This window comes from Emys orbicularis, chromosome 3 (assembly GCF_028017835.1).
Source record: "Emys orbicularis isolate rEmyOrb1 chromosome 3, rEmyOrb1.hap1, whole genome shotgun sequence".
NCBI classification, from domain to species: Eukaryota; Metazoa; Chordata; order Testudines; family Emydidae; genus Emys; species Emys orbicularis.
In genome coordinates this window covers 129880686-129895848 of record NC_088685.1, presented here as the reverse complement: position 1 = coordinate 129895848, position 15163 = coordinate 129880686, and the positions used below count along the sequence as shown (strand labels likewise).

The 15163-nt window shown below is 45.6% G+C and overlaps 1 protein-coding gene across 1 annotated transcript in view; it reads right to left on the bottom strand.

Moving 5' to 3' along the window:
- Positions 1-10800, bottom strand: part of KIF25 (kinesin family member 25) — a 72788-nt gene extending 61988 nt beyond the window's left edge. Inside the window, exons 1-2 of the mRNA XM_065402180.1 lie at positions 10726-10800; positions 3594-3659 (exon numbers count right to left, since the gene is read on the bottom strand). Of these exons, the coding sequence (XP_065258252.1) occupies positions 3594-3659; positions 10726-10800 (141 nt within the window). The remainder of the gene's footprint in view (positions 1-3593; positions 3660-10725) is intronic.
- Positions 10801-15163: the final 4363 nt, after the last annotated feature.

The following is a 15163-nucleotide window of genomic DNA, read 5'->3' as shown; positions in this document are numbered from 1 at the left end:
TTCTAATGTATTTGTAGAATGTTTTCTTATTACCCTTTATGTTGCTAGCTAGTTTAACCTCGTTTTGTGCATTGGCTTTTCTAATTTTGTCCCTACATACTTGTGTTATTTGTTTATATTTATCCTTTTTAATTTGACCTAGTTTCCACTTGTTGTAGGATTCTTTTTTGAGTTTCAGATCATTGAAGATCTCCTGATTAAGCCAGGGTGGTCTCTTGCCATACTTCCTATCTTTTCTACACAGTGGGATAATTTACTCTTGTGCCCTTAATAATGTCTCTTTGAAAAACTGCCAACTCTCTTGAACTCTTTTCCCCCAAAGATTTGCTTCCCAAGGGATCTTACCTACCAACTCCCTGAGTTTGCTAAAGTCTGCCTTTTTGAAATCCATTTTCTTTATTGTGCTGTTTTCCCTCCTACCATCCTTAGAATCATGAACTCTATCATTTCATGATCACTTTCACCCAAGTTGCCTTCCACTTTCAAATTCTCAAACAGTTCCTCTCTATTTGTCAAAATCAAATCTAACTTCTCCTCTAGTGGTTTTTTCCACCTTCTGAAATAAAAAAATGTCTCCAATACATTCCAAGAATTTATTGGATAATCTGTGCCCTGCTGTGTTATTTTCGCAACAGATGTTTGGGTAGTTGAAGTCCCCCATCACCACCAGGTCCTAAGTAACGGGCAGATAAAGGGCAGCATACTGTGTGATTTTTAGCCAATTCAATTGAATCAATGTGCTGTGAAGGTAGACACCCTTAAAGTGATTTAAATCTGGTTTGTATCAATTTATTTGTGGAGCAAAAGAAACCAATACAAACAGGTTTAAGATCGTGTGTTCACTCACAAGGGTCCATGGTTTAACTAAACCTGCTTATTTAAACCCAGCACAAGTTTGTGTGTAGACAGTCCTGTGGCTCAGAGAGCCACAACCTCCCTCCTGGTTAGCCCACTGCTCCCAGGAGGGAGCAAACTTCATCAAATCTATATCCAATGTAGAAGCTTCTCCGTGCTGGCTGGTGCAGGGTGATAATGGAGGTGTCACTATACCCCCAACCCAACCACCTGAGCAAAAGAGGGTCAGTAGCCACTTTGCAAAGCCCACGTTGCTGCCTACGATGCAGACAGCTGGCACAAGGGTACTTGCATCCCTTTATGCCTCTGGGCCAGTGCACTGGACAGGCCAACATTTAACTCAAAGGAGTGGCACTGATGGCTTCTTAAGAGTCCAGTCAAAGAGCAAAAGTGACATGGGGGTAGGGTTGGGGTTTCAGTAAAACAATGTTTTTCATGAAAAGTGTCTGCTTTCTGCAGAAATTTTCCTTTTTTCCTCAAAAGACTTTGGCCAAAAATGGGCATTGCTCTCCCATAACGCACCACAACCAGGGACTCCATGTTGCACAGCTTCCCCTCACCAAAAAAGGGAGACTCTGATGCATCATGGGAGCTGTAGTCCAGCTGGCGATCCTGGCCCACAGAGGAGAATGGGGACAAAGAACAAGCTGCAACTCCCATTAAGCACTACAACTTACATTTTTGGCAAAAATCTGGTAGTTTTCAGCCAAAACCACTGAAAACTCAAAATTTCCCACGGAGAATTTCCATGAAAACCTCAAAAAAAATCTTTTATTTTCCCTGAAAATTTCCATGAGGGTTTAAATATTTGCACCAGCTCTACTGGGGGCTTTTGTATTAGGGGAAGAAAAAGTAAAATGGGGAAAAAGGGGAAGGATATTCAAGTTGTAAGTCCGAAACAGTGGTCCCTTCCCTCCACTCTATGAGGAGGAAAGGATCTGAAGTTTATCATGAAAATGATTAAACCACCCGTGACCACAGATTATATTATATTTTTCTATACATAGCTTTGTACTTGCATTTCTGTTGACAGTTAAGTAAAAAGATATTTTGATTGTCAGAAACCATTGGCAATGATTCCTCCTGCTTGTGGTGCATTCAGGGTGCTCCCCATATATCTTTATCTGCTCCAGCCACACAGTATATTTGGCAGTTAACAAGTGAAACTCTGGAATGGATTTTTCTAGCAGCAATGTCTAGATTCGTGACAGACTGCCTGCTTGATTAGCCCTACAGGCAGAATATTGAAAACCTTAGTCTTGTCTACATAATGCTTTAGTCCACAGAACAGGAGTGTAAATTTTAGTCTCTGTTAGCGTGTCCTGCACTAACTGACCCGCGTAGACTCTGCTGGCACACACTAAAAGTTCCCCAGTGCACGTTAATATAGTACTGTTTGAAACAGGACTGCATTAATGCACACCAGTGAACTTCCAGTGTGAGCCAGCAAGGGCCACATGGGCCAGTTAATGCATGACACACTAGTGCAAACTAAAATATAAAACTCTCCAGTGCAGACTAAACATCATGTAGACAAGTCCTCATACTGGCTTTGGCTCTGGAGGAGGGTATCTTGTTTACAAGACACATTCTTCCCTCTGATGCATCTTACTATCTAGAATGGTCTCCATATTGTATGCTTGAGATCAAAAGGTCAGTTCAAATTCCTAAGAATACCGTCACTAAATGCTACAAAAGACAATAAAAATATATTTCGCTGAAAAAAAGTACAGTATTCTTTTGTGTACCCAGCAAAAGTCAGCTCAGATGCACCATCTGGCTTGCAGTCAGGACTTCTTATTTTTTTAATCAAACCCAATTTCATCCAGCAGAGTTAACCAAGACACAGTGAGGGCAAGTGGCTTTCCTGAGGTCACACAGTGATTTAATGACTCAGCCTGGATTAGAACGTCTCAACTGACAGTCACTATTACCTCTAATCCACACAGCCAGTCCTGGTCTTGCACAACAAACAACTGCTCAAATTTCTTTTAATCTCTAGAGACCCAGATTTGAAGAGGCAAAATATTACAGTATTTATGAGGACTGCTCATTATTTCAATAATTGCTCCAGAAATAGTTGTCCCTTCTGATCAGCGGTATGATGAAAGAAAGTGGGTTAGTTTAGCCATAGCTAGGTTTTTCCAACTGCTTATATGACATTTTGTTTTACTCCCTCCAACACAAGACACACATGTACACAAATATGAAGACACTGAATAGAGCATCTTTGATAAGCCCATTAATTATAAAATGCAGGTTCCTGAAACCTACTTATGGCCAAATATTTGAAAAGAATGGCCTCCTTTTTGTGGGTGTAAACTGCACCCCCAAAATCTGCACTTACATTTTGCACGTCCAGTTCAACTGCAAGCAGAAATAAGGTAATTCAGTGTGAAAGTTCTCAAATTTGGCATGCATGTTTACTCCCTCAGTTCATTTTTGAAGGCATGAAATTACAGGCAAGTATTCTAGTATTTGCACTTCTGATTACCTGATTTGCACCTGCGATTAAAGAAAATGTGAAAATTTTGCCAGCAAAAATTTGTGCTCACAAAAAGTGAGGCTATGCCCTGTCCTTCGAAAGTTTACTCCACAGGAAGATGACACAATTTGAAAAGGAGAAAAAGGATTCCAACAACTTCTTTTTTGGTGGTGGGTTTTAGCTCCAACTCACAAACAACATGGATACATCTCCACCCACTTTACAAGAGATTAAGCATGCACAAAATAATTACCTCTGCAAGTTTCAGATGAAGAAGAGCATTTTCTGTTTCCAGCACAACTATTCTTTCTTCTTTAGCCTGAAAAAACAACAACAACTGATAGGCTAGATTCCGCATCCTCACCCTCAGCAATAAAACTGAAATAATAATTTCTGAATGTAGTCAGACCAATAATCTTTTGACAATCATGCACTTATTATTCAGCAGCACGACTATTGCAGTGTAAGAAGCTGGTGTGATGTAATAAACTTTCATTAATATATTTTACCTTAATATACATTTTTATAACCACTTAGGATAAATAATTTCCATTTATTAGATTGTCTAGTTACTGGTTCTCACCTTTTTTCAATATTGAGACCTACTTTCCCATACTGGTACTCCCTTCCAACCTAACTGGTTTAGCAGCTTGGGAAAGTGTGGGTGTTTACGACACCATGACATCTGTTTGCAACTCTGCTGGGTGCGATGCCCCCTAGGTTGAAAATCCCTGAGCTATTGTTTCAGGCTGTCTGCAGATTTATGCAGGCATCACTGCATCAGTTAAAGCTCAGGTCTCCTTTTCAAGATATTTCTAGCATTATGATTGCAGAGACTATTTTTAAAAATAATGAAAAGGGTAAAAAAAGGAGGATGACTGGAGCCTGCTCATGATCCCCAGATTGAGAACCCTTAGTCTAGTCTTAAGCAAAGTAAGCAGTCATGGGATAAGAGGGAAGGTTCTCTCATGGATTGGGAACTGGTTAAAAGATAGGAAACAAAGGGTAGGAATAAATAGTCAGTTTTCAGAATGGAGAGAGTAAATAGTGGTGTCCCCAAGGGGGACTGGGCCCAGTCCTATTTAACATATTCATAAATGATCTGGAAAAAGGAGTAAACAGTGAGGTAGCAAAATTTGCAGATGATACAAAACTACTCAAGATAGTTAAGTCCTAGGCAGACTGTGAAGAACTACAAAAGGATCTCTCAAAACTGGGTGACTGGGCAACAAAATGGCAAATGAAATTCAATATATAAAATGATGGGGTCTAAATTAGCTGTTACCACTCAAGAAAGAGATCTTGGAATCATTGTGGATAGTTCTCTGAAAACATCCACTCAATGTGCAGCCGCAGTCAAAAAAGCGAACAGAATGTTGGAAATCATTAAGAAAGGGAATAAGACAGAAAGTATCATATTGCCTCTATATAAATCTATGGTAGGCCCACATCTTGAATACTGCGTGCAGATGTGGTCTCCCCATCTCAAAAAAGATATATTGGAATTGGTTCAGAAAAGGACAACAAAAGTGATTAGTATCAGGAGGTAGCCGTGTTAGTCTGTATCCACAAAAACAACAAGGAGTCCAGTGGTACCTTAAAGACTAACAGATTTATTTGGGCATAATCTTTCGTGGGTAAAAAACCTCACTTCTTCAGATGCATGGAGTGAAAATTACAGATGCAGGCATTATATACTGACACATGGAAAGCAGGGAGTTACTTCGCAAGTGGAGAACCAGTGTTGACAGGGCCAATTTGATAAGGGTGGATGTAGTCCACTCCCAATAACAGATGAGGAGGTGTCAATTCCAGGAGAGGCAAAGCTGCTTTTGTAATGAACCAGGCACTCCCAGTCCCTATTCAAGACCAAATTAATGGTGTTAAATTTGCAAATGAATTTTAGTTCTGCTGTTTCTCTTTGAAATCTGTTTCTGAATTTTTTTTGTTCAAGAATAGTTACTTTTAAATCTGTTATAGAATGTCCAGGGAGATTGAATTGTTCACCTACTGGCTTTTGTATGTTACCATTCCTGATGTCCTATTTGTGTCCATTTATTCTTTTATATAGGGACTGTCTGGTCTGGCCAATGTACATGGCAGAGGGGCATCGCTGGCACATGATGGCATATATAACATTAGTAGACGTGCAGGTGAATGAGCCCTTGATGGTGTGGCTGATGTGGTTGGGTCCTCTGATGGTGTCACTAGAGTAGATATGGAGACAGAGCAGGCAACGAGGTTTGCTACAGGGATTGGTTCCTGGATTCGTGTTTCTGTGGTGTGGTGTGTAGTTGCTGGTGAGTATTTGCTTCAGGTTGGGGGGTTGTCTGTTAGCGAGGACTGGCCTGCCTCCCAAGGTCTGTGAGAGTGAGGGATCGTTTTCCAGGATAGGTTGTAGATTATTGATAATGCGCTGGAGAGGTTTTAGCTGGGGGCTGTACATGATGGCCAGTGGTGTTCTGTTATTTTGCTTGTTGGCCCTGTCCTGTAGTAGGTGATTTCTGGGTACCCATCTCGCTCTGTCAATCTGTTTCCTCACTTCCCCAGGTGGGTATTGTAGTTTTAAGAATGCTTGATAAAGATCTTGTAGGTGTTTGTCTCTGTCTGAGGGATTGGAGCAAATTCGGTTGTATCTTAGGGCTTGGCTGTAGACAATGGATCGTGTGATGTGTCCTGGATGGAAGCTGGAGGCATGTAGGTAAGTGTAGGGGTCAGTAGGTTTCTGGTATAGGGTGGTGTTTATGTGACCATCACTTATTTGCACTGTAGTATCCAAAAAGTGGATCTCTTGTGTGGACTGGTCCAGGCTGAGGTTGATGGTGGGGTGGAAATTGTTGAAATCCAGGTGGAATTCTTCAAGGGCCTCCTTTCCGTGGGTCCATATGATGAAGATGTCATCAATGTAACGCAAGTAGAGGAGGGGCGCTAGGGGACGAGAGCTGAGGAAGTGTTGTTCTAAGTCAGCCATAAAAAAGTTGGCATACTGTGGGACCATGTGGGTACCCATAGCAGTGCCGCTGACTTGAAGGTATAAGTCAGGGGTCGGCAACCTCTCAGAAGTGGTGTGCCGAGTCGTCATTTATTCACTCTAATTTAAGGTTTCGCGTGCCAGTAATACATTTTAACGTTTTTAGAAGAGCTCTTTCTATAAGTCTATAATATATAACTAAACTATTGTTGTATGTAAAGTAAATAAGGGTTTAAAAATGTTTAAGAAGCTTCATTTAAAATTAAATTAAAATGCAGAGCCCCCCGGACCGGTGGCCAGGACCTGGGCAGTGTGAGGGCCACTGAAAATCAGCTTGCGTGCCGCCTTTGGCACCCATCCCATAGGTTGCCTACTCCTGGTATAAGTTGTCCCCAAATCTGAAATGGTTGTGGGTGAGGACAAAGTCACAAAGCTCAGCCACCAGGCATGCTGTGGCCTCATCAGGGATACTGTTCCTTACAGCTTGTAGTCCATCCTCATGTGGAATATTGGTGTAAAGTGCTTCTACATCCACGGTGGCCAGGATTGTGTTTTCAGGAAGATCACCAATGCATTGTAGTTTCCTCAGGAAGTCGGTGATGTCTCGAAGATAGCTGTGATTAGGGGTATGAAAGTGATTAGGAGTATGAAACGGCTGCCGTATGAGGAGAGATTAATAAGAGTGGGACTTTTCAGCTTGGAAAAGAGACAGCTAAGGGGGGATATGATAAAGGTCTATAAAATCAAGACTGGTGTGGAGAAAGTAAATAAGGAAGTTTTATTTACTCCTTCTCATAACACAAGAACTAGGGGCCACCAAATGAAATTAATAGGCAGCAAGTTTAAAACAAACAAAAGGAAGTATTTTTTCACACAACGCACAGTCAATCTGTGGAACTCCTTGCCAGAGAATGTTGTCTCTCTGGGGCACCTGGTACCGGCCACTGTTGGAAGACAGGATACTGGGTTAGATGGACCTTTGGTCTGACCCAGTGTGGCTGTTCTTATGTTCATTACTGTTTACAGTAAGAACAGCCATGAACCCAATCTTGTATTTCAAGGATCTGTACAGATTATACTTTCCTGGTAGTGCAGAGAAGTAAGCATTGCAGACACAAAGAAAATTTCCCAATTTTGGAACCACAAGGGGTTCTTTTCTACACAGCCAAAACGGGTTGGGAAAGCAGATGATGTTGCTCTTTTCCGATTGCCAGAAGATGCTGAAAAGGAATATTATCTGGGGAATCAGAAGTTTCTCAAGGTCTCAGCATGGATTCAATTTTATATTTTAATTTTGGTATATATATTTTATATTTTAATTGTGATCCTAGCTCAGATGTCCAATGATATTTATCAACGCCGACATTTAAATTATTTCACTGCTACTCAAAGCATGTAGAAAGGGAAAAGGATGAGTATAAAACATACAGAAGCACAATCTGCTAAGAATGACAGCTCATTTTGGGGTGTCTCAAATGGAACGTGCTTGGATGATGGTCACCATTTCCCCCCAAGTCCTCAAACTGATCCTCGGAAACAAAAGGCTGTAAGGCATCTGAGCCCCATCAAAGGGGAATTAATCCTACAATACTTAGTGGGGCATCTCAATCTGAGCATCCGAGGACACTCCAGAGCATGAGCAGCCTTATCTGTTCTGGTGGTGAGTAAGAGGCCAGGTAGCATCTTCCACAACTCTAGTGCTTAGTGCTCTTCTCCCTGCTGGAGGCATCTACAGAGTCAGGCAGACATCACAGCACTGATCACATTCAGGTCATGTTTTCAAGCTTTTCTTAGCAACTAGGAGGGGCAGAAACATTTTCTTGTAATGGAAACTGAGGTTCTGATCTTATCACATGACTATGGGAGCAGGCTGCCAGGCATATGTTTATAACTTAGTGCAGCTCTGCCCATAGGTGTGTCCCAGCACACAACAGCTGCGGCACCCTGGAGCACGGCAAAGCCCATGGCGCATATTTGAACATCTGCACAATCCTGCTGTGAGCAACATCTTGTCTTGGTGCCCTGAGCAGGTGGAACTTGGGGCAGGAACACGTAGCTCCTCTCCCAACATGGGCCCTGACCCCCAGGACCATCCAGCTGAACCAGGCTGCCCATGGCCAGGCCCAGCAGGGGACATAGTACCATGGGCCGGTGAGCAGCAGCACCGGGGAGACCACAGAGATGAAGTTCTGCCCAAGAGCTACTCCCTTGCCCCAGCTCCTTGTGGTGGGTGCATCGTTGAGTGGTATCGCCATGGCTTCCAGCTCCACAGCCCACCTGGGATATTAGTTGGCAGCTCCTTCATGGGGCTGCGAGCACAGGTGTTTGCCTGATGTGGTTCACAAACTCCCCTGACACCTGCCCCTTTTGCGGCGAGAGGCAGACTCTGGTGCACACCTATGTAGGATGTGTCAGGTTGCAGCACCCTGGTCATCTTCCCCTGCAGCAGGCAGAAACTGGATGGGGGGGGGTCTGCAACTGTGGGGCCTATTTGCATTCCCTTGTTCGATCTGGTCTCCAGTAGGAGCTCCCCTGAGCGGTGCCACTGGCTCCCTAGGGCCTCGCGGGATGGTGGGGAAGATTAGGGGCTCTCTGCTGCACAACCCCTCTGGGCCCTTCCTTATTGCCCCATCACCTTCAGTCCCCTGCCTGTTTTCTCCTTCATCCTCCCCCATGACTAAGGCTCTGCCAAATTCACGGTCATGAAAAACGTATCATGGTCCATGAAATCTGGTCTCCCTGTGACGAAGTCACTGGGGCAATGCTCTGGAACTACTCTGTATGAAGACAGCCAGGACTCTGGGGGAGCATGCCTCCTCTCTCTGAGCATACTGTTGCCAGGGCAAGTAGCTTACACAGCTTTGACCTTCCTGGATCTGACCTCAGAGCATTCAGCATCCCCTTCCACACCGTACGCTTCCCGCAGAAAGTCCACCCGGGTGGGGCTCCTGGGAAAGCCAGAGGGCCCTGCACCCCAGCTCTGCAGTCAGCAGTGACTCTCAGCCAGCAGTAGAACAGAAGGGTTTATTAGTTGACAGGAACACAGTGTAGAACAGAGCTTGTTAGCACAGAAATCAGTGACTTTCAGCTAAGTCCATTTTGGGGAGTCCTGGGCCAGACGCCCTGGACTCCCCCTCTTCCAGTTCCCCCAAGCAGACTGCCAACTTCTAGCAACCCGACCTCAGACACCCCCCATTGTGCCTCCTCCTCCTTCTTTCTGTCACTTCCCGGGCAAAGAGTCACCTGGTCGCATCCCCTCTCCTGGGTCTCAGGTTATGAAGGGCACCAGTCATAGCATATGTGCAGGCAGCTGGAGAAGCCTCACCTGCCCCAGAGGTTTCAGCCAAAGTCACACACTCCTATTCCCACCACCGAGGTATTGGTGAAGCACACAGGGAAACTGAGGCACACACAGTATTCATGCAAAACAGTAAAACTCACATAGGCTCACATACAACATATCAAGGGAAAATCTACCCTTTGTCACACTCCCCCCATGAAATCTGGGTTTTTTTGTGTGCTTTTATCCTATACTGTACTATACAGATTTCATAGGGGAGACCAGTGTTTCTCAATTTGGGGATCCTGACCCAAAAGGGAGTTGCAGGGAGGTCACAAGGTTATTTTGGGGGGGGGGGGTTGCGGTTACTGCCACCCTTACTTCTGCGCTGCCTTCATAGCTGGGCAACCAGAGAGCGGCAGCTGTTGGCTGGGTGCCCAGCTCTGAAGGTGCTGCCTAGGGTTGCCAACTGAAGCTATTCCAAGAGAATTTTCTTTCCAACATGACACAACGTCATTTTCTTTAAATATGCTATTAAAATCTCCGGATTGCTTTCAATAGTCACCAGGAGATTGATGCGGATTCCAGGAGACTCCAGACCAATCCTGAGGGTTGGAAACCCTAGCGATGCCCGGCCAGCAGCAGCGCAGAAGTAAGGGTAGCAATACCCTACTGGGCCTCCCTTACTTCTGCACTGCTGCGGCGGTGGCTCTGCCTTCAGAGCTGGGATCCCAGCCAGCAGCCGCCGCTCTCCAGCTGCCCAGCTCTGAAGGCAGCGCCGCCACCAGCAGCAGTAAGGGTAGCAGTATCGCGACCCCCCAACTCCTTTTTGGGTCAGGACCCCGACAATTACAACACTGTGAAATTTCAGATTTAAATCCCTGAAATCATGAAATTTACGATTTTTAAAACCCTAAGACGGGGAAATGGACCCAAGTGGACGGTGCATTGGCACAGCAGCTCCTCCCCGCCCCAGCACCTCAACCAGCTCTATGCAGCGGGTGGGGCGGGGCAACGGCGATGACGTCACTGCCATGACGCACTAAGGACGGCCCAACCCCCTGCAGGAAAGGGGGCAGGGCCACCGGTTCCTCCAGGAGCATTGCCCCTGCCCCGAACGCGGTCCGCACTCACTCGCAGCTTCTGCTCCAGCTGCCGGATCCGCTGCTGGGCCACGAAGCTCGGGCTGATCCCGCCATCCGGCCGCATCCTCTCCCCCGTCCTGCCGCCGGCACCGCGCGGTCCCGCTGCGCGCACCCAACAACCTCCACCTCGCGCAAAGAATCACTTTGAATCGACCAATCAGATGCTGGGACGGGGCTTCGCTTCGGTTCCTACGGCGACAACGCTTGTCCGCCCGCCCACCGCACTAGGCAAAGACTCCGATTGGCTGGAGGAGGGCCAGGGAGCGTGTGACAATACCAGAGCTCTTTCCGAGTGCTCACTGACAAGCGTTAGGGAGCGTCTGCCAAGGCCCTCGCTGGGGCAGCGGCGGAGAGCGCCACGCAGGGACTGAGGACACTTGAGACGCTTGGCCTCCGCTCAACCGAACCTGTTGCACGGAACTTGCTCTCTGCTCCGTCATGAGTGACAGCCACAGCCTGCCAATCCAACGGCGGCGGGTGATGGGGGGGGGAAGGGAGGCGGGACGATGGCGCCTTCCTCGCAGGCAGGACCGCGTGCCCGCCTTCGCCTAAGTTCTGCAGCGCACGCGCTCTGGAGCGGTGGGCTGTACGGTAGCTTGAAGCGCGTGCCCACCAGCTGCCGGGCGGCGCACGTGGGAGCAGGTGCCCCGCGCTGGAGCGGGGCTCGCTGAATGGCGGGAGCAGGGGGCGTCGCGTGGAGGTGCGGCTGCCCTAGTGCTGGGGGTCGGGCTGGGTGCCCCGGCTCCGGCAGCAGCCTGTGGGGACAGGAGAACGGCAGCTCTCCCACTGGAAACAAGAGACGGGCCCTTGTCTTCCCCGGGGCAGAGAAAGGGGGAGTCCGAGCACAAGCTGTCCGTGGGAAGCGCGCTTCAGCCTGTTTAAAATGCCGTGGTTCTGTGCGCCTGGAGGGAGGCCCCGCTGTCTCCCTAGAGTTAGGACTGGGAGAGGAGATGGGGGTGGTCGGTGCCCTTGAGCTACAGGCTGTGGAAAAGTGACTAGGGCTCCTAGACCATCGCTATAGTAATACACACAACCACTGTGTTGTGAGCAGGGGAGAGGGTAGTGCTGTGACAAATCAATACAACTCCCTCTGCCCTGCACTGGGAGTTTTCACTTTTTGGAGCTTGTCCCACACAAAGAGCATATTTGTGCCTCTATATGCATGACACCAGGAAAAGCTCTGGTCAGGGCACATTGAAAGATGTTAACTGACATTAAAAAATATACTTTCAGGGTATGATCCCTCACTTTTCCTCAGTATGTAAAATGAGGTACTGCATTGCATGCTGAAACTAATAGGTTTGTAAAACAATTCTCTCTCTCTTTTTTTTTTTTAAGTCCTACAGCTTTCCAGTTCACCGGTAAAATGCAGCAGAATCAGGGAAATGAGAGACTATATAAAGTTAAAAAAATTAGGACAAATTTTAGCACAGCAATCCGACATATTAGCGAGACAAGGTATTATGCTTTACTGGACCAATTTCTGTTGGTGAGACAAGATTTCAAGCTTACATGGTTCTGAAGAAGAGCTCTGTGCAAGTTCGAAAGCTTGTCTCTCATTAACAGAAGTTGATCCAATAAAAGATATTACCTCAGTATCCTGGGACCAACATGGCTATAACATCACTGTGTAATCTGGCAAGTCAGTTGTACAATCAGATCTATGCACTTTGGTATATGATAAACAATCTTTCATTTGCCTAACAGCTTTCCTCGAAGAACCCCACAGTGCTTAACTGATTTTTAGTAGGAAATCACTGATAGAACTAGGGACCCTGGGTGTTGTATGCTATGGAGATAAAGGTACAGTTCATTTGAAGCTAGCATTGTGTGCCAATTTATCAAATCCAAAAGAGGTGCCTGAGGTAAGACAAGTTCATTTGACATAACTCAGCTGGCAACAGAAACCAGAGCCACAGCTAATATAGATTTTATGTTCAATTGAAGACCAACACAGACTAAAGTGTTCATAAAAGAGCTCACTGATACCTTGTTGGTGATGGTAGTGAAATACTCCAGACTTGTCATCCTGGGAGACTTCAACATTTGTGTTGACAAGCCCATAGGGACAAAACTCCAAACTCATAAAGAAACTAGCCAAAGGCCAACTTCAAGCTCATCTTAATGGAGCCAATATCCTAGACCTGGCACAATCTGGATTCACGCCAAAACATGGAACTGAAACCACTTTAGTGGCACTGATGAATGATCTCTTCCTGTCAGTGGATAGAAGGCAGACATCCATTGCCATTCTTCTGGACCTCTCTGTAGTATTTAACACTTTTGACCATACAATACTGTTGTTTCATCTGAGGGAGGTAGCAGGGGCCCAAGGTAATGGGCTTAAATGGTCTGAATCCTTCCTGGAGGGACACCCGATGAGAAACTGCACCTCCGCCACTAAGCTTCTCACTTGTAGAGTTCCACAAGGATCAATTATCTCTCTAGTTCCATTCAACATCTACATGCAGCCACTGGGTGAATTGGTCAGATGACATGGACTCAAGTGCTAGCGGCTCTACCTATCCTTCACTATATATGACCACACCACTCAGTTGAACAGCAGCTGGGTGAAGCTGATCCTGAGCAAGACAGAAGTGATGCAGCTGGGCAGAGGAAAGCATTTTGAAAAGTTTCAGTCCAGTCCATAGTATGGGAGTGCTGCCTTGATTCCTCACTGATGCTAAGCTCTCACATAGCTGCATCCATGAGTAATGCTTTCTACCCTCTCCAGTTGGGAATGAGAGTCCATCCCTTCTTCATGAATGATGACCTAGCCTCAGTTATTCACATCTTTCTCACTTTCATCAGGACTACACCACTGTGATATACCTGGGCATTCAGCCCTTAGGATACTCCAACTAGTACAGACCACTGCAGCTTGTCTCCTAAGCAACACGGGCTACCGTGAACACATCTGATCTGTGCTTTGCTCTTTACGTGGGCTTCCTAAAGAACATAAAAGTCAAATTCAAGGTCTCAGTCATTCCCTTCAAGTTGCTCAATGGCCTGAACCCAGGATACCTAGAAGAGTATAAGAACCGATACAGAATAGAATTAATAATTCTCCAAATCCTGATAGTACTCCATGAGGAAAGCTGTTCCTCATTCTCTTCCATGTGGGATTAGTTTAGTTTTGCCAGATACTTTTGGCTGTTCGCATGGCTTTGGCACCTGCTCCTCTAATTATGTTATCTAGTGCAATCCATGCAACTGTTTGCTCTTTCATGGAGTACTAAATTGCCTTATGAGAAACCTATTAGGAAACCCTGCATCCAAGGAATTTCTTTTTAGGGATCCAGAAACTAGGCTGAGTACTTTATGTAGTTACTTCATATGAAATCTTTATAATGGGGAATATAAATGTGGCAGCTGTACAGGAGCAGGAAATAAGCAATATTTACATGTATGCACTTTGTGTATGCACTATACAGTTTTTCCTCCCTTGGTGTTCACACCTCAACTGCTAGGAGAGGACCTCACCCTCCCTGATTGAACTAACCTCGTTATCTCCAGACTGATTCTTGCCTGCATATTTATACCTGCCTCTGGAAATTTCCATTACATGCGTCTGACGAAGTGAGTATTCACCCACGAAAGCTTATGCTCCAATACATCTGCTAGTCTTAAAGGTGCCACAAGACACACTGTTGCTTTTTACAGATCCAGACTAACGGCTACCTCTCTGATATGTATGCACTATAATTTTTCTGGCAAACCAAAGCCAGGATCATAGTTATAGACCAGTTGAATTCTTGTGAGGCAGTCCGACTCTGACAGACCAAACAAACCTCTCTGCAGAGTTCAGTGAACAATAGTATGCCAAGATACCATCGTTTCCCTACACATCACTTAAATATTGCAGCACCATAAAAAGCCACTTTCAGACTTGGAAGTTCCACAGGCGTGTATCCTGGCAGCAAGTTTTGTATTGGTAGGAATATGAAAACTGACAAATGAATGTGGTTCAAAAAGATTTCCTGACTGCTGTGTTACTGACAACATTCAAAAGATGTTGGCACTAAAAGAGGCAGACAAGTTTGTGTGTGAAAGGGAACATGCTACTGCAATTTACTGGCTTTTGAGAAGATGACAGGCTTCACAGAGGCTGGGATAATGTGCATTTGTGTGTACCATTTTGAATGGGCAAAAGTTCATTGCATACCTTCTGGGCCAGTTTCCCCTGTCAGAGTAAACAGGATGTATTAACATGGCATTTTAAACGGCAGTATCTTGAGTGGCCGATATTTACCACCTATATTCAAAGGTCCAGCTGCAGGACTCTTCTCTCCATTTAAACTGCAGTTGTTCACATTACCAGGCCAGACTCACCCTTTTGTTTCCTTTCCCTTTAAATTATGCTGCAGGAGTCTATTATAAAATCCTCAGAACACTCAGAGGCTTGCTATGTGAAAGGGGTCACCAGT